Genomic DNA, 20,307 nt, shown 5'->3' on the forward strand with positions numbered 1-20,307 from the left:
GTCATTGTATGGAATTTTTTTGTCTAGTGACCAAATAACTAGTGACTATATTTAAATTTAATTTGTTACTGGAAGTACTTGAATTATTAAAATAACTTGGACTTTTGAAAAGAAGTTAAAAATCCACTCACATTGATCCTAAATATAAATTAGGCATTTCATCTTCATTTATTTTTTTCCTGCAATTACTCCATCGTCATCATTGTCGGCATCCAAGTGAAAACATTGCAATAATTTGTAAATATAGTACTTTGTTTTATTATGTGTCCATGCAGTGGTAGCTGTTGGACCCCTGTTGTTTTTTTTATATATATTTCTTAAAAATTATGGTTAATATGCATATCTTTCTACTTTATGAATAGGTATGTTCGTGCTATGTTCTGGTTGAAGCAACTGTACAAATAAACTTTGAAAGCTGAAACTGAATTCTCAGCGGTCATTCATTCCAGATGCTACACATTTACCTTTCATTTTGCAATGAGCACTATAGTCAAGCATATCAAGAACGTTTCTGCAGAAGATAAAGTTTTTTATTGGCTTTCTTTCTGATTCATGAATATCTTAATCCTTCCATCTCCCATCGTCGATTTTCCGGTAAATGATCCAGGAGTTTATCCCAGGAATGAGGCACAAAGCATCTTTGGCTGGAATGTCAGTCTATCACAGGACACGCGCTTGTACTCACTAAGCAGTGACATAAGCTTCTTATTATGGGTCACAGTACAAGATTTTTTTTTTTTTTTTGGGGGGGGGGGACCTCTGACTCTTCGCGGTTTAATGTTTCTGGTGTACCATGTATCCGTGTATCTTTGCGAAATATCCTTAAGGTGTACAAGATGAACTTTTATAGCCTTAAAGATTGGATACATCAAGCGAGACAGGTTTGCCAGCCAGGCGAAGAATATATATATATTTAATATATATCGTTTCATTTCCAGAGGTTTATAATGCAATGTAACATGCTTCGATAATTGAAACTAATGCGACTGTACCAGCTTTACTGACGATAGTTATGAAGTTACTGAGCCACTGTGCCGCCCAACTGTCTATTGGCATATTTACTATATATATTGACAGGATATCGGTCTTCCTTATGACCATAAATTTTAGGACAATACCACAATAAAAAAGGCTGCTTTAGTACTGTGCCACAGGAAAGATCATCTTTTGAAACTTCAATATTTTAGAGTCGATGTTCAAAGTCTATACGCCTGCACAGCCTGCAAACAGTGAAGGGCAACTTCACAAATTAAATTAAGAATTCTTCCTAGAAAATTTTCCACTGGGTCTGGCCAACTGCATGTCAGGGCTGAAGGCTACTGGTCTGAATTATAATTCAGTACAAACAAAACCTTGAGTGAAGGAAAACTAATGGCAAATACATAAGAATATATGTGTGCTACTCGTGCATATTCTTGTGGATGTTAAACTGATTTTGTTAGTCTGTCCCTGTGACTGTAATAGACAGAGTTAATTATGTTCTGTTCAGTTGTACACTGTAAGCAGGGTCCGGTACTTAAAATTGTCATATTGAAGCAGATTTAATTTAATTAAATGCAGGACAACTGGATATTACTGGAAGAGCTGCAGGCAAACAAAAAGTTATTTGAAGAGTAGTGTTTTTCTAGCCATGAACTTGAAGCAACCTTGCTGTTGGCTTTGCACTTAACATGTCTTTGCATAACTGATATGACTTTGTGCAAATGAATTGCTCTAATCAAAATGAACACAGATTGGTTTTATGCAGAAGACTAATATCGTGCTGATCCACAGCTAGTAACAGATAAGGTATGTAACAAAAAGGCTTTATACAACTACAGCATGAAACATTATATGCAGTGAATTATTTGCCAAGGGATGCATACTTTACTATGGATGTTTCGCATTTGATACTAGATGGCTTATATGTGTTTACTGTTTGTGGGAATATGGTTTTATTTATGCCTTAAGCCTGCCTCCATCCAGGACTATAAACCAGTGTTTCTTAATCCGGTCCCGGAGACCCACAGACAGTCCACGTTTTTGCTCCCTCCCAGCTCCCGGTGCCTGTGGACTGTGTGGACAGGGAGCTCAGAGGGAACAAATACGTGGAGCGGGGGTTTGCTGCCCCGTGTACAACCATCTGCTATTATACTTCACAAATGAAAATAAAACACTGGCTATTAAAAGGTTGCATGTTTCACATTAGGTTGCGCTGGTCATTTTAGCCTTATATTGTTTTATAAACATTAAGGGAGTGTTTTGGGTAAATGGACATGACTGATTTCACATCTCAGGATTTAAGGTAGGACCGTCCGTAATTCTTCCTCCAGGACAATAGAGGGCAGCACGCACCGGTTTACATATCACAGAATTTCCAAAGAAGAAGTAGAAGTTTACTGCCGAGCATTTCGGTGATGGTGGTGTGTGATATAGCTGTTGTTTTCTGCTAAACCTTTAAGAGATCTGGCACTGATCATGTCAGAATTTCCCCCTGCATAATACTAGCCTTTAAAAGAGGCGTTTGCATTCCCGCTATGCTTTATAACATGGTGGGATTGCCGGTTTTCAGGCACGTTTTGAAACCGAACCTCGGCTCGGCACGCGCTGCAGTCGGCTGTTTCGGACTGTGCCGGTGGGGGAGACCGGGTCCGAGCGATTGCAGGCGAGTGCACGGTGAGGTGAGCCGTGGTAAGCTGGTGTGTTACGAGCTGCAGCACAGGGCCCTGCTAAAGGTGCAAGGACAGGACACTGCAGCCTTCCTGCAAGGTCTCATGACGAATGACATCCATCTGCTGACACAAGCCGGACAAGGAGCCCTGTATGCGCATATGCTCAATGTCCAGGGACGGACTCTTTTTGATATAATGTTATACAGGTGGGTGCATATGAAACTGTGCAAACCATTTATATATATTTGTGCATATATGGATAGGAATGTGTACCGGCGTATGCATCTGGTGTTCTGTTTAGTGTTAGTTTAGTTCCGTGAGGAAAAAGTTCATTATCTTGGTATTATGTGCTTTTGAAATTATTTAAGGGAAATGAACATTTTAATTAATTTTTAGGATGTGTTCAGTATAAATAAACTCGTTGATGTTGAAGTCGTTGGTTAGTTTTGTTTTTTGGCAAACGGTCATAAGCAGTTTTGTAGATAAATTGATTTTGGTAGAAGTGCTCGTTTTGTTACACATATATGTTCGTCACAGTTTGAAGGAAACTCAAGGCACGGAAACCAGTGTGTTACTGGAGTGTGACAGCACACTGAGCGAGTCCGTCCAGAGACACCTGAAGATGTACAAGATCCGTCGTAAGGTGACCATCAGCGCCTGCGCACAGCTGGTTCTGTGGGCTGTGCTGCCGCAGCATAGAGAGGGGAGTTCGGAGGATGTAAGGCCGGAGCTGGCATCCCCAGACAACGCACTGGTGATTCAGCGGGACCCCCGAACAGAAGCCATGGGGTGGAGGCTGGTTGTGGATCGGGAAGTGAGCCCTTTGGAAGTGATGAAATCCTGCCAGCAGGGGGAGCCAGAGGAGTATCACAGACATCGCTATACCATAGGTATAACGCTTCAACAGCTCACAAGTGTATGACTTTATTTAATTCATTTATTTTTCAAATACCCCATGGGGAATTATAATTATATGTAACTCCACTCTGCTAAGTAGATAAACGTTGACCAGGGAGTATTAAGCTTTTATAAAATTTTTTAAAGATTGGTGCCACAAGAGGACTTCCTTGTTGTCGCATAATTTATCCCATGCAAAGTTTCGTTACTTATGAAAAAAAAGTTATTTTTTTAAATGTCAGGATTACCATACAAAAATACAACCTGAATTAAAAAGGATGCAGGCTTTTATTCACATTTCTGTTTCATTGTGCATTGAACTAAATGTCTAAAATTTGTGCCACAATGAACACACAGTTCTAACAGCAGAGGCCAGGAGGAAGAATTCCAAGCGGCGATTGAGCAAATATTTAAAGTGACCTGTCACTCATGAGACTGTACAGAAAGGGAAGAGGAAGGTGCATGGTTCTGACTTCAAACAGAACTGTTTCTGAACTGCATTAAAAGTCACACTGTTTACTTTATTAAACCCAGGTGTTTAAACCTGTATTTTTCACCACTCATGTAAGTTCACTGGTATCTTATATAAAACTTTAAAATAATGCATGCATGCTTAGGGATGGGGAATTAATATTGCTAAGACAAGTGCCTTTTTCCCTCCTAGTTAATCAGCGTTTTGCATCAATTTAGTGTGTGAGGGGATTCCCATAATTCCCATAATCCTCTCTGCCCCATAATATCCAGGCAACACACTTTGTACCACATATAGACAAAAAAAACTCCACCAAGAGACATTCACCCAAAAAAAAAAAAAAAGACATTCACCATTTTTATTACATTTAGAAAGTGTCACTATTACTCTGCTCTGCACTGGAATTGGCTGCTGGCATCCCTGGTTGTTTTGTTGTGAGTGTTTAGTTTGAATATTTCTGATTATAATTTTAAGACATGACAAACTGCCTTTTAATCTCTTAAGCGTCAGTAGTGCCTGTTTGACTATATATTTCAGCCTTTTTATCAGTGTGGCTCTGAAGGGAGTCGCCTGCCTTCCACACACCCACTGTCTCCTGTGATAAACACAGTATTACCTCGACTTTTTACAGATAAGGGGTGGGAGGAGGGGGGTCATGGGGAATGGTGACCTATCGGGCCACCCCTGCCTTTTTGATGGCCCCCTCTGCCTTCTCGTGTGCTCAGGTGTGCCGGAGGGTGCGAGAGACCTTCCCCCCGGATCGCCCCTCCCACTGGAGGCCAACCTGGTCTACATGCAGGGAATCAGCTTTGCCAAGGGCTGCTACATCGGCCAGGAGCTGACGGCCAGGACCCACCACACGGGCGTGGTGAGGAAGCGGCTCATGCCCGTCTGCCTGACTGCGGCCGACGGCCAGAGCCCGCCAGGGGGGGCGCCGTTGGTCACGCAGTCCGGCAAGCCGGCCGGCAAACACCAGAGCACTCTGGGCGACCGAGGCCTCAGCCTGGTCCGGCTGGCACACGCCAAGGAGCCCCTCATGTTTAAGGCTCCCGACGGCACCCTTGTGACCCTGGAGGCCTCTGTGCCGGACTGGTGGCCAAAGGACAGGAAGGACACGTTTTAACCGCTAAAAACACACCATGCAGTAACCAAGGTGACATCAGACTTTGTTCATAGTGTTTTTAATCTCTCCCCTCTGCTTCCATCCCCCAGCTAGTTCAAATAATTTGGGGGGAATTAAGTAATACTATTTTACAGTAATCAGAATAAAAATGTACATTATCTTTTGAATTTGCAGTTATTTCTGGTATCCCAACTTTTTCCAACTTTTATGTTTAGTCGTAGCTCGCTGTTTGATGCTTGGTATTTCTGTGCTCCAGTATTACCAGATTATTTCTTTGGCAAATTAACCTTTATGTGTGTTTTTTTTATTATTTAAATGTAGTAAAACTAATAATTGTACTGTGAAAATCCGCCTTGTGGTCAACTGGTGAACTGCAGGCTGGGAACTCAATGCCTGCATTTGAGATATGGAATCAGCACTAATGTGAGACTGAACAGGCAAGTCATTTTAAAATAAGCCTGGTTGCACATTTATGACAGAGTGGCGCATTTCTAATACTTCAGGTTTTTATTGTAAAGCTAGTACTGTAATATCACATGACTTTTCGTGCACTTCATGTGATTAAACATACTAGCAGAAACGGCTTGTATTTCTGATGCTGGGATTGGTGGCATGACATCGAAACCATTGAGGAGAAAGCAGACCTGATTTTAAAGCTCTGCTACCATGCAGCCCTGTTCCTGGCCTCTGAAGACCCATGGGATGTAACCCTGGGTCACAGCACAGTCCGCATGGCCTCCCTGATCTGCTGCAGTAGGGTGTCGGGTCTCGTGCTTAGTGAGCTGGGCTCCAGTCTCTTGAAGTCCTCGTCGTTCAGCATGCATTCTAGGGTCTGGGCCACCCGCTGCAGGTCGAAGATGGCATGCTGGGGTCCCAGTGTGGCCAGTGCCGCTGAGACGGGCCGGGGACACTTTGGACCAGAGCTCCCAGAGCAGGAACTCAGGTAGGACAGACGGTTGTCGGCGATGACCTTCAGGAACGCGGCAAACTCTTTGTAGTCGATGCCAGTACAGGATTTCATGATTACCTGTAAAAAAAATGGCCATTCATTAAAAAACGTCTTTAGAAAAACTTTTTAACTAACCATCTTTGAAGAATAATATTCAGTTATATGTGGGCAGAGTGTGGGTCAGCATGTTAAGACGCTATGCCTGCGATCAGAAGGTCGTTGGTCATATCCCAGGGTCGGGGCTGCATTTATGATAAATGTACATTGCTGTTATTTAAACTAAAGGCAAATGCTGTCGTTTTTCAGCTGAATCATATGCTGGTGTTTAGGGATGCACCGATATATATCGGCCAAATATCATTTTCGGCCGATATTTGCCTTGTTGTCTACCATCGGCCATCGGTAAATTAACCCCCTGCTGTGGCCGATATTTATGTGTGGTGTCGCATCAATTTTGAGCTGGGCAAACGTATCCCAATCTGGCAACACTTGTAGCACTGACCTACAGATTTGGAGAAGCTCCAATAGATGGCATTAGAGGGAAATGGGTACGTTTACGCGTATGTGATTTGTTTGCAAATGCGTGAAAGAAAATGTCGGCCAGGTGGGAGTATTTCACTTTCTCGGAAAAAATCAGCGATATGTAGTTTGTAATACGTGTTCCAGTGATATCTCAAGAGGTACTAAAAGTAGGAATTTTAATACAACAAATCTCATCAGCCAATTGAAAAGCAGACATGTAGGAGTACACAACGATTTCCTAAAAGTCGATAAAAACCAGGGAAATGAAAGAGCGCAAACCACCAATACTGAGACTCCATCGATAACCACGGCATTTGAGAAATTAAAAAAAATCCCCGCAGACAGCACCAAAGCTAAAGGGACCACTAACAAGGTGATGGAGTTCATCACATTAGACGACCAGCTTTTCTCTGTTGTGGAGAACACAGGGTTTCGAAGCCTAATGGTAGAAAAGTACATTTTATATGATGGAAAGTCTTCTAGAACAAAAGTATGCACTTGCTACATATGCCACAGACTACGACCTCCACGCAACCCTAGCAATGGGGACTAGTTGAAAACTTTATCACACTCCTCCTGTTTGAACAACTGACAAGAGAAGTTAGCCTGTCAGAGGGATCAGCAGCTGATGTGATCCCCTCCATCAGGGCGCTGAGACGTCTTTTAAACAAGGAGTCTGACAAAAGCCATGGTGTTAAAACAACAAAGACCACGTTATTAGAGGCTGTAAAGAACCCTTCACAAGAAACAGTTCAACAAACTTCAAGCAGTTATGTGAAAGAAGATGTCAAAAGATATTATACATTTTCATGATTGAATTTGTCGCCATTCATTGATGAAGGGCTGAAATAAGAGTTTGGCTGTTTTTAAAATTGATTTTTTGTTTTCTTGGCACCAAAGGGGGAATAAATAACAGCATAAACAAAAAAACATCGGTATCGGCCCAATTGTTATTTTAAACATTGCAATTCTGGGCCAATACCAAACGGTGCCTCTTTACTGGTGTTTGATTAATATGAAAATGTTGATACAATCAGGTTTATGGCACACAAAATATTTTACTACATTAGGAGAAGCAATCTAAGATGGTAATTAGGACCCTGCTATCATTGTAGCACCATCCCTTGGGATTTTACAGCAGGCAGTGTGAAGGACAGCTCTGGGCCTGGTGTTTGTACCTGGCAGTGCAGGTCCCAGGTCTCCATGGTGTTTCTCCATTCACTGATCTCCTTCTGGACTGCGGAGAGCTCACCCTGCAGGAACTTCCACATCAGGTCCAGGTTGCAGCCATTCATCCAGTTGTGGTTGATGGAGATGGTGTCCTCCTGAAAGGGGAAAGGCAGATGGCCAGAAGCCCGGATATGACTGCGAGGAGCACGGTGATGACATCATCGTCTGGCTGAGGTTTTCACCACTTGCATGTCACTGATGTATATCGCTAGCTCTCTTACTGGGGGGAATTCAGGTTAAGCATTACTCGTGGATACTACACTGGCACTGTCAGTCCTCAGGTTATCAACCACATAACTGATCATAAGAATCTTAAACGTAAAGTAACACCTGCCTAATTGCACACTTTGAGTTTATGATTATTAAATTTGGGCGATCAAATGAACCTCTTAATACATAATTAAAAGAAACTTGTTTGTTTTTATAAATGAACATAACAAAAGACCTGGAAACCCACATCAAGGACCAAATGGGATCAACATCACTCTATATGAGCTGAGCTTCGAGTCCAGGAGAGCACAAAGGAACATCTATCCTTACCAAGTTGTAAACCTGATGGTGCCACCCACTAGGCACAAAGATGATTTCCCCAGCCGCCTGGATTATCTCCAGTGGCTGGCAGGCCTCGTGGTAGTGGGGATAAAGCTTTTTTTCCTGAAGGATGGGGGCAGTGACATCATAGACAAGGTTTCCATGGCAATCCCGTAGATTATCCTCCTGGCCCGGCGGGTACAGAAGCCACTTCTTCCGGCCACAGATGTTTGCTGACCAGCTGTAGGAGCGGAATACATCCGCGTGGAAAGGAGTCCTAAAATGGAAACACTATACTGAGGACCCACATACACAGCCGAGTACCTTTATCATGCTCATGTTTAACGTTTTATTTATTTATTTTTTTCTTTTGTTAGACCTTACCAGGAACCTCTAGGTCCCATGTAAACGAAGCGGTAGTCGTCAACCTCAATGGTATCCCAGTATTCATTCAGCCAATCAGAAGAGAAGAAGACAGGTGTACTGTAGGCATTGTGTTCAGGAAACGTTCTGTTGGACACACGGGACAGTATCATTTTTAGTACAAATTAAACAATGGTAATCTTATCAGATATTTTAAGTCGAATTTCAAATGTGATGGAGGTCCGGGTATCGCTCCCAGTGATTGTGAACAGGAGTCTGCGGTGAACGGTGGCTGCGCATACCGCTCGTGCGCCAAATACAGCTACGGATAATATACTGATGCCAACTGCAGTGATTATAAAGTCACCATCGACAAAAAGGCGAACAAACCTGTGCATGTGCCAGTCCTTCAGGTAGAGACACCCCTTGGTAGACGAGTGCCCGTTTTGAATGTACTCTTTCCAATAAGTGATGAACTCCTTGAAAGGCAATATTTGCTTGGGGTTTGCATTGTACTCCCTCGCATTACAATTGGCAACAGGAACCGGTGTGTCATCTAACAAACACAAATCAGACGAATGTATTCAAATTGCACGGGATCTCCACTCAAAATAATAGTAAAGCTACATAAGCACAATTATAAATGTTTAGTATCAGGTTGACTACCCTTTTCGCTACCATTTGTAGTTTAGCATGTAACTAGTTAATAATAATAAAAAACATGCTTACCAAAATACTGAAGCAACTTTCTAAAATTGGGTTTCCCTTCATCAGTAACCCAGTTCTTTCTGCTGTTCCAGTCATCGGTGAACTTCCTTGAAAGCACACAGGGGCGATTTGGGAGCAGATATCTTTGGAAGAACCTGGAGTAGTTAAAATCCTTCCTGTCTATGTAATCCACCAAGTCGGACGGGCACGACTGCTCGTATGACTGCCGTCCGCTTTTAACAAGGTTGCAACACGAATGCAATGTTTCCCTGTCCATGACATGCACGTTTATGTCTGAAATTTATAACACGGACGTTTGACATCGGAGGACGGTGACCGCATTCAATTATTCAGCATAATGTCAAAATGTAAATACCTATTAAATAGCGAATCCAGAATGATTATGTTTAGAAATTATTTCGATGCGAAACGTCTAGTTTATATTGTTTATTACTTGAAGATAAACGGAGTATTGACTCGATTGGAGATTCTTCTGGTTTCCTCGTTAAAGGCATTCACGCTCCTCTTTCGTGTTAGTTGATGCTTCGGATCAGTGCTACATAACATTTTTACAGCAGCATTACTGTACATCACTATGAGGTTTTCAGTACAAGTAGAGTGCGCTCCTTTGCAAATTGATGCAGCTAATAATTTAAAGGGTTTCTGTAAAATTTGCTATCAGCTGCCATCGTGAGGTGTATTTAACTGCCCGGACCTGCTGTGAGGGGGAACCTATTTTCCGTTGCACAAGACAAGGTCGCGTGTATTTTTCGTTTATTTTCTTAAATTATTGTTTTGGTCCTGTCAATTGCATCACGCACAGCAAAATTAATTTTTAACGTTAATATGTATATATTTGGATTTGTATAATGTTAGACACCGTGCTTTTTCCAACAAAACTAAACGACTCTTTATGTACTACCGGAATGTAAATATTGGAACACCACATGGAGTCGCATCCATGGTCGCATCCCCCTGATTAACTGAAAAGACACGCCCTACGAGAAAATAATTGGATGGTTACACTGTTTCTGAACCAATCAGTGGCGAGGCGTCTGATGTAGCAGGGTTCACCGCTTGAGGCAAGAATATACTGGAGGCAGTATTGCGAAGTCCCGTCGGTGTTTTCTGATGTATAATCTTGTAAATTCATTGAGTTGCGGGTTTCTTTTTTGGGAGTGTTCTTATTTTGAGATTGTGGCTTTAGAACTTTTAAATCTAATCCCGATTTTTGTAATAAAACAGATTTATCATTCGAAGAAGTTCAAATATTAATGACAATTATAATACAGACCCAGCCCATCATTGATCAAGGTAATTAAATTTCTGGGATATGAATCTGGTCAGTTAAGTAGCAGAGGGGGTTGTTAAGGGCAACGTGTGGCTCCGTCGGCTAAGCCTGTGTGCTTGTAATCACAAGGTCGCCGGTTCAAACCCAGCCTCTGCGGGTCCTTGAAAAAGGCCCATCATTGATCAAGGTAATTAAATTTCTGGGATATGAATCTGTACCCTGTGCTCCTGGTTTGGTGGTGGGCATGCATATGCATGGAGGGATGCACAGACCTCTACACGGTAGACAACGGCACCTTCACTGCCATTAGGTATCAGAATGAAATCCTTGGACCCATTGTCAGACCCTACGCTGGTGCAGTGGGTCCTTGGTTTCTCCTGATGTATGACAATGCCTGGCCTCATGTGGCGGGAGTAAGCAGGCAGTTCCTGGAGGATGAAGGAATTGATACCATTGACAAGCCCCCACGCTCACCTGACTTAAATCCAATAGAACACCTCGGGGACATTGTTTCGTCTATCCGACGCCACCAGGTTGCACCTCAGACTGTCCAGGAGCTCAGTGATGTCCAGATCTGGGAGGCATAATGATGTAGAAGACAAGGAAGCTCACTGCTGAATGAAAACAGTGGCTGGGAACGGGGGCTAAATTATGTTTGTGTGTTTTTTTTTTCATTTTAATTTTCGGTCAGCAGTTCGCAAAATATAAAAGTGCGATCTCTGTTCAAACAAAACACCACCTACCTAAAATGTTCAAATGGAAGGCAATAGGTCTGTTATTTTTCTGCATCGCATAGTTGAGATTCCTTACCAGGCTACAGATGACTCAGCTCTTCTGCCAGCTGACCCCTCCTTGCCCACGCTGCTGCCAGCGTACACTCCTTTGTTGACGTCTGCACATGCAGTTCAGCATCACACCTTCTAAAGTCCTCTGTGTCCTCATTTATGTCCAGCGGACATCATCACGCATGGCAATGTCACACAACATGCAACATGCCACAAAGAATGCTGCGACCGTCTGAGGGCTGTATTGTAATGTCCCACCTGACTTTTAAACATCCGAAATGCATTTTCAGCAATCAAATGTCCTTTCAATTACAGTACATGCTTAATTCTGATAATGAGCTGTGTTGAACGGTTTGTTCTTTACTTAATATATACTTTTCTTTTGGTGTTTTATTGAACAGTATGATTTTGTGAAAAGGACCAGTTGTATGTACTCTAATAAAATGTGTGTAAATAAAATAAAATACCATTAGTGCACTTTGAGTGCGTATCTGTGTGTTGTGGCGTGGCGCAGGCAGGAAAATAGGGTGACGATCCACTTGCAGCTCCAAAACAAAAAGGGGTTTTACTTAAGGGAAGTGCAGAACAGTGGTAATAACGCAAAATAAAGGACCACGAGGGGTCAGAAAACTGTAATGGAACATATTACCAAAACAAGCTACAAAAAAATCATGCAATCACAGCGAGCAGAACCAGGAACAGGGTACAAAGACCAAAACACATGATAACATTTCACCATTACATACAATGGCAGACTGAAACACAGACTGAGGGAAGGGATTCTAGAATAAGAAAACACGTAAAAGCAAAATTCCCAAAATACAGGGGAGACTGGTCTCAAGCCAGCCTCAAACCCACGATATGAGGGAACAGAATCTGAGCCACACCATCTGGCAGTCTGCGGAGCTGGGAAAACACACTGGGGGCCAAGTGCATGGGCTGAAGGGCGAGAAACAGGGGGGGTTCATCATTGCTCATTTCCCTCGCAGTGTCTCGTCCTTGTATCTCTAATCTAATCTAATGAACTGCATTATAAATAATCTAATATCTAATGACCATCGCGAAACATACCTGAGGCTACTGGAATTTCCTGATTCATTCTGTGCCTCCATCATTACCACTATGATTAAAAACCAGTACTTTTTAATCCAGTTAAAATGGACTTTGGTTCAATTTCCCCCTTGGTGTGATTCATTTGGGCAGGTGTGTGAACACAGTTATTGCACTCGGGTGTGGACCAAAACAACCATACCGAGACTCTGGTGTGGTCTTGGTCCGAGACTCTGGTGTGGTCTTGGTCCGGGACTCTGATGTGGTCTTGGTCCAGGACTCTGATGTGGTCTTGGTCCGGGACTCTGATGTGGTCTTGGTCCGGTCTCAAACAAACCCTGGAGTCGTTCATTTGTGGTGCAAACGTGATCCAACCTCATTCCGACCCAACTTCCAGGTGCGCTTTGCATTGTGGGATGTGGCAGAGCCCTTCAAACCAGTGGCTAGGTGGAGAAGGATGAACCTTGGTTTAGCAGCGAAGTATGTTACCTTCATGAAATCTGGGCAGATGACTTCATCTGTCAGCTCCTAAAAGAGGATTTGACGGGTCAACTGAGCAGTGCTGTGTGAAAGAAAAAAAAAAAAACTGAGGCAACAATATGTAAAACTGAGAGATGTACAATTGCATTGACCAGGACACAGGACCTTCTTCCTGTATTTACTTTCTTGCTTCTGACACATCTGACTAATAAGCAGAATGAACATTCTCCGCCACCACATTGGTGGAAACGGGGTATCACCATCCGTCTCCTCCTTCCTGGAGCTCAGATCCTCTTCCTCAGGGCTCAGCTCCTCCGTCTCAGTGCCCGTCTCCTCCTTCCTGGAGCTCAGATCCTCTTCCTCAGGGCTCAGCTCCTCCGGCTCAGTGCCCGTCTCCTCCTTCCTGGAGCTCAGATCCTCTTCCTCAGGGCTCAGCTCCTCCGTCTCAGTGCCCGTCTCCTCCTTCCTGGAGCGCAGATCCTCTTCCTCAGGGCTCAGCTCCTCCGTATCAGTGTCCGTCTCCTCCTTCCTGGAGCGCAGATCCTCTTCCTCAGGGCTCAGCTCCTCCGTCTCAGTGCCCGTCTCCTCCTTCCTGGAGCGCAGATCCTCTTCCTCAGGGCTCAGCTCCTCCGTCTCAGTGTCCGTCTCCTCCTTCCTGGAGCGCAGATCCTCTTCCTCAGGGCTCAGCTCCTCCGTCTCAGTGCCCGTCTCCTCCTTCCTGGAGCGCAGATCCTCTTCCTCAGGGCTCAGCTCCTCCGTCTCATTGCCCGTCTCCTCCTTCCTGGAGCGCAGATCCTCTTCCTCAGGGCTCAGCTCCTCCGTCTCATTGCCCGTCTCCTCCTTCCTGGAGCGCAGATCCTCTTCCTCAGGGCTCAGCTCCTCCGTCTCATTGCCCGTCTCCTCCTTCCTGGAGCGCAGATCCTCTTCCTCAGGGCTCAGCTCCTCCGTCTCATTGCCCGTCTCCTCCTTCCTGGAGCGCAGATCCTTTTTCTGAGGGCTCAGCTCCTTTGCCTCCGTATCCTGAATCTCCTCACTCTGCCTGGGTATGCAAACCCTTCTCTCTTCCTCTGTGCTCCATTTAAGGAAGTAGCATCAAAGGCTGAAAAATCAGTAACGAGGTTTTCCAGGTTTTTTTCAGCATCAGCAAAGTAGGTCTTAATACGTCTGATCTGATCAAATTTTGATACCATGCAATTTGTGAAGACCTTAACTACATCAGGCAATGTTGTTTTCCATGAACGTGGAAGTTTCAGTGTTACAAGGGCTTGCTTACCAGTTTCTCTGTCTTTAATTCTGTAGTATTTTTTGGCAACCTTCAACTTTTGAGGTGAAAGCCAATGGAACAGTCAATGCAGCTCTCATAGCAACACTAGCAGATTTTGTAGTATTTTTAATTGGGTTTTTACTATTTTATGTAAGGTGAGGAAACGCAGCAGGTTGAAAATAAGTCATTAAATGCAAGCGGGGAATCGTCCATAGTGATGGTACTGACTTTGTACTCTTTGTACTTTTCCAGCAGCTCCATTAAGTCCTTCTGATAAGTTTCCATGGCAACTTGAGCAGGTCTGCTGTCCCCCTTCTCAAGTCGCACCAAATGGATGAGCATTTGGACATGGAAGGCAGCTCCATTAGCCCAGATCTTCATAGTGCGGGAATTGATGTGACCCTCACTCATGGAATTCCTGTCGAGTAAGCCGAACACTTAGCTTGCGCTCCATGGTCTGTAATTCCTCCTTCAGCTTCCTCTCATCATCTAAGTACATTACATGGCGCTTCAGGTACTCTTCTATGAGGTTCTTGACCTGTTGCTCTTTCTCGTCTGCAAATATCCGCTGAAGTAATTGTGCACTGCTATCTACCTCATCGTTTTGCATTTTTAGTTTCTTCTCTAGTACCATTGAAATGACGAGGGCTCCAAGACCGGCAGCCAAAGGAAAGGGTGTAGCTAATGCCATCTTTAACCCTATCCCTCTCACTGCATTGGGAAGAAGCTCGCAGGTGCAGTTCTTGTCTTAGGCTCATCTTCGTTCTTGGAATCATGTCGTTTTAGCGACTCTGGAAAAGCTGTTTCTTAGCACTGCCGCAGAATTCGCTACAGAATACTTCTGAAGGCTCCTATCAATGCCAACATCAGGAAGAACACCATAAAATTCTGGATCTTTTTCCATGTTGTCGTAGAGTTGACAAGCTATCATATGCAAGTTTTGTTTTTCTTTCTCTGATACTGAATTTGCCATTTTTGATGCCGGCCGTAACCTAATGCTTTGGTGTCTGTACTCCTTCTTTATGCCGTATCTGATGAGATGTGTTCCTTTGCAGTTTCTCCTTGTTAGGGGTCCTATGGAAATATAACGAAGATGACATGGAAAATGCATTAATCAAGTCAATCAATAATTTTCATTAATACGTTTTTGATGGTATTTCTTTGAATGATTTTCCTCAATGCTGTGAGCATCACGGGATAACAAAGACCTGGCCGGCTGCCCACTGCGTTCCTCTAGCTACGCTCACAGAAATGTCACAATTAATAACATGTTTGCATGTTGATATAAACCTGATTTGTTTCAATTTATTTTTTATTCTTTCAGGCACAAGGGAAATACGTACATTCGCACAATAACCATGTCACATCTACAACAAGGAAAGCATCCGTTCAGCCAGGCCTGGTCAGATCCCACTCAGCTTCACATGAGTACTACACACATCTGCAGATCATCAACCTGAGTAACTGGCATGAATTAAAAGAACTTCATTCATCAGTTTACTCCATCCTTGTGAGTTATCAAGCGTTGGCATCTTTCGTGACTAGTCGGTTTCTGTGAATGACCTTTGTCTGACTACCAGTTCCCTAGCTCTGTGTCTTATGTCGTAGATTTTGTGATTTTTCCCTGTTTTTGTCTTATTGGGGCCCAGAGACTCTGGCTTTTGAATCTGGACTTTGTTTTCTCCATGTGGTTTTACAGGTTCTTCGATCCATCATGTTGGATCTGCACAAGAGGGGGGCTCTATGAATATCTTGTTATGACATATGGGCTTGCTAATGCACCTTTGTATTCTGAAATCTGGTGAATACATCTTTGATAGTATATATATCAATGACCTGCTCATTTTCTCCTCCAATACAACCTCCAGGATGATGTCTGTCATGACCTGCTCGTCCGGTCCTCTCGTGACCACGCCCCCTCATTAACCTCATGTGCAGTCCCGATTTGTTATCAGCCGTTTCTTGTGATTCCCATTGAGTCCTGTGTATTTCAGTCCGCGTTTGATTGCGTTTCCCCAGTCCTGTCATTGACGTTGTTCTGTACCCTGTTTGTTGTTTCTACAGTATAAACCCCTTATTCCCGACTCTCAGACTTCCCGAACCTGATTCTCCGCTCCGTAATTCCCCTGCTCGCTGACCGTTCACAACAATGTCAACAAGGATCTTCAGACACTTCAACAACACAACCTGTATGCTAAGCAGAAAAATGTTTACAAAACCACCATCTCCTTCTTGAGCTACATAATAGATAGTTACATCAAATTTGTACATCATAGATCTAAGAATAAACCGGATAATATTTTGTTGAGTGCCATGGGCCAGAACAAAGAAATATCAAAAACAGTTCCTAGGCTTTACATATTTTTTTACTGACAATTCATCCAAAACTCCGTCTCAGTTGCTGTGCCATTAATTTGCAAAATTACAAAAACATTTACAAGTAATGTAAACTTGTAGGCATGTAAACTTTGTAACTCTAGCAGCTCAAGAATCTGTTCACCTCTGTCTGTGCTGACGCTGCCAGTTCTTGTGGACGTCAGTCTAGAAGCCATAAATATATTTGGGGAGGGTGCAGTCTTATCCCAACAACAGGGCACAGCCCCTAAGCTCTATTCTTTAGTTCTATTCTTGCAAGTTGTCCTCTACAGACCATTGGATTATATCTGTGAAGCCAGGAAGCTGGACCCCAAGCAAGCCAAGTGGCCCTTGTTCTTCACTAATTTGACTTTACTGTCGCTTATCGTCAAGGTTCAAAAGACTCTCTCAGCCATTTGGACTATCCCATAGTCCTCCATCTCTATAGGCTAGACTACCTTCTACCTGTGATGTTGCAATAATCATATAGGAGATCATGCATGACCTCCAAATAGCTCTCCACACCAACCCAAGTCCCCAGGAAACTCTTGTACCATCAAGCTACAGACACAGAGCGTCTGGTGGGTATTCTTGACTGATGATGTAAAAAATGTACTCTCTTGTCCTGTTTCTCCCCAGTCTAAGACTCCATGGTCATTATCAGCAGGTGCACTTGAGTGATCAATTTTATTATGGATCTTTCCCCCTCAAACAGGTTTTACCGCTATCCTGGTTGCTGTGGAGAGATTCTCAAAGATGTGCATTTTGATAGCACTACTGAGTTTTAATGACTACTGAGTCATTAAAAAAATTGAAGACTAATTTTAATATCATTCAAGCTTATTTTAATATGCTTATAGGGAATTATTTTCAATGGACACTATGACCAGAGAGATTCAGCTGATTTCCCCAGTCAAGGTCCTATTACAGGGGCAGGTAACCTGATCCAAGGATCCTGAGCCAATGTGGGTGCAGGTTTTTGGGATGCCCTCTCAATCAGCCGGTCCCCAGAACCAGCGCTTTATCATTGCCTGATTGAGGGGTCATCCCGAAATCCCTACCCCAGCCCTATTATATTACACAAAAATGTGTGACGAAGCATTTATAGTCAGAGGCAGACATCACCTCTGCCCTATCTCTGATGTCACTTCAGAATACGGCAAATCAAAGTATATAAAAATAAATTAGACAATTTACCATAGATAGAATATATGGTTCGTATTAATTGATGGTAAGAACTGTAATATAAAATCCCATGTGTTCAGTGTTAATACAATGCATTTTTTTAAGTAAGGTTTACACATACAAAAAAGAGATTTAGCAGTGTTAAAATATAAAGTAAAGGAAAATGATCTATATAGTAATTTCTTAGACCTGGGTATTTGTCACATTAACTGTTACATTGCCTTCACTAACCCATGTGCCTTACAGCTACAATACACACATAAATTATACTCTTCATATAAAATGGTATAAATTGTATTGACTCCGTTTTATGAAGAGGTTAACTGACAGAAGTGAGAAAGACTACTAGCAGGTGAAGTTCAAGATATGTGTGGTGTCGGAATTATATACGACACAGGGTGGGGGAACAATTATGAAAAAGTCATAAAAATTACAATTTAATTTTTTTTTTACCTTGTTATGCAACATACTGATTAAGCCAGGTCATACACTCTATCAAAGTAGAATAATTCTTATAGCTATTATTATTATTATTATTATTATTGATGTTGTTGTTGTTCAGTTATCAATCTACAAATAATAATGAATTTTCAATTGATTTTTAATGCACGTGCAGATTCCTGCCCCTGAGAACACGTTAATTAGATAATAGATATTTACATAAGTGATTTGGCTTTTCAGTTCAAGGCTAAGGTGCGTGTTCCATGTAAAAGTCATCACGAAAGCAAATTTCGGTCCACAGTATCCAGACCTTTTCTAACATCATGAAATGCACCTCCAACATTTTCGAAAAGATTAAATGCAAAAACAAATGCAGTGTCTGAAATCCTGGTGCGCAATTGTGCTCAGCTGAACGCATCAAACTAATTAGCGGTCGCACCTGTTTGTTTTGTTAAATTCAAGCGCAAAAAGGCTCGAACCTCACATAAATAAGCTGGGTATTAGTGATGAATGTAGATATTTTCCCTCCATGGTATAAAATCTTCTAGTTACTTTGAATTAGCTGTAGAAACTCTATTTCTTTCAGTGCAGGAATAGCGGTCGGCTTATTTACGACGATATTTCAGATATTTGAATATTAAGGTTGAAAATCTATTGAGCTAAACGACACGTGTAGTCTATTGATTTAAGTTTGGTTCTACCTAGCCGGAATTGCAAGAGATATGTCTGATCAATTGCAACGTTCTGTGTTTTCGTTCAAAATGAGCTTTTATCTTAAAATAAAAGAACCATTATATTTACACCTAAAAAAATCTTTCTATGCTAATTAACTATCACGCTAGACACGGTTTTTTTTTCCATTGTACATGTGACTTGTATGTTGCGTGATGCAATTCCATTATTTCTAATGTCATTTTATTTTCTGTCAGTTTTTATTTTATGTAAGGTGAGGAAACGCAGCAGGTTGAAAATAAGTCATTAATTTGATAAGTAAAATAAAAATAGCATGGTAGAAGGAGAAAGGGGGGGGAATAAATGGCAGATCCATTAGGTATTATGCAGTATATATGTGTGTAGACTGTATTTTCCTCATCGATGGGCATATATCGTGTGCGTGCCTGCCTGCACGTGCGTGTGTGTGGTCTAGGTATGCGTTACTGTAGGCAAGGGCGTAACTTTGGCTGGAACATGGGGGGAGGTCGAGGTCTCCACCCCTTACAGGGGAAACATGATTATTGGGGGGGTTATATTGACTGGATCTGATTATTGGGGGGGTCATGACCCCTCTAACCCCCCTGGAAATTACGCCCATAACTGTAGGGACAAAATGTCTTCACAATATTATTAAAAACATGTATTTTGACGATGAGGGTCATTTGTTCGGTCCCCACAAGGGGAAATTAAATTCGGTAAAATGCTGTGACTGCAATCAAAGAACTAAAAACGTCAAAAGTCTGTTGTTTTGTTTGGTTACTTATGGTTAACGTTAGGGCTGGGTAGGGGTTAAGGTTGTTATTGTTGAGATTAGGGTTTTGCCCATTGAAATGAATGGACGGTCCCCACAAATATATGGTACGTGTGTGTGTGTGTGTATGTGTTGCGCGCGCCCCTTTGTGCGTTTGCCTCCCAGTATATCACTTTCGCAGAGATGACAGGGAAGATGGGGGGGTTATTTGGTAAGAATAACTTTGTATCCAAACAAGGCCGGAAGAATCGTCTGAAGCATGACACAATTCCCAATACGAATTGAGTTCAAATGTAAAAACACGAAGGTACACCGTAGAATATCTGGGTAATGCAGTCTTTTTCATAAATTTTAAAGTAATTTTCTGAAAAGACTGATGTCGATCCTGAACGATTCGTTCCTCTTGAACCATTATTTTAAGTTAAATGGATAACCCGTTCAGTTGGTCGTTTTCTAGCGCATCGCGGACCTTCACCGCGCTCCTGGATGCGGCGCTGCGTCACATAGCCACGCCCCTCGCCGCGAACCAATCATATGCGCCGTCA

General features: G+C 42.6%; 2 protein-coding genes across 2 annotated transcripts; one reads left to right on the plus strand and one right to left on the minus strand.

The window, feature by feature from the left end:
- The first annotated feature begins 2,307 nt into the window (after positions 1 to 2,307).
- On the plus strand, positions 2,308 to 5,310 carry iba57 (iron-sulfur cluster assembly factor IBA57). Its single transcript, XM_023815735.2, has 3 exons — positions 2,308 to 2,857; positions 3,189 to 3,541; positions 4,746 to 5,310. The coding sequence occupies exons 1-3, from the start codon at positions 2,517 to 2,519 to the stop codon at positions 5,141 to 5,143; spliced, it is 1,092 nt and encodes a 363-aa protein (XP_023671503.1). The 5' UTR covers positions 2,308 to 2,516; the 3' UTR covers positions 5,144 to 5,310.
- jmjd4 (jumonji domain containing 4) lies at positions 5,186 to 10,189 on the minus strand. The gene is made up of 6 exons (XM_023815734.2): positions 9,468 to 10,189; positions 9,129 to 9,294; positions 8,760 to 8,885; positions 8,385 to 8,652; positions 7,793 to 7,939; positions 5,186 to 6,170 (listed from the first exon to the last, which is right to left on the minus strand). The coding sequence occupies exons 1-6, from the start codon at positions 9,721 to 9,723 to the stop codon at positions 5,859 to 5,861; spliced, it is 1,275 nt and encodes a 424-aa protein (XP_023671502.1). The 5' UTR covers positions 9,724 to 10,189; the 3' UTR covers positions 5,186 to 5,858.
- Between the last annotated feature and the right edge of the window lie 10,118 nt (positions 10,190 to 20,307).

This window comes from Paramormyrops kingsleyae, chromosome 4 (genome assembly GCF_048594095.1).
Source record: "Paramormyrops kingsleyae isolate MSU_618 chromosome 4, PKINGS_0.4, whole genome shotgun sequence".
NCBI lineage: Eukaryota > Metazoa > Chordata > Actinopteri > Osteoglossiformes > Mormyridae > Paramormyrops > Paramormyrops kingsleyae.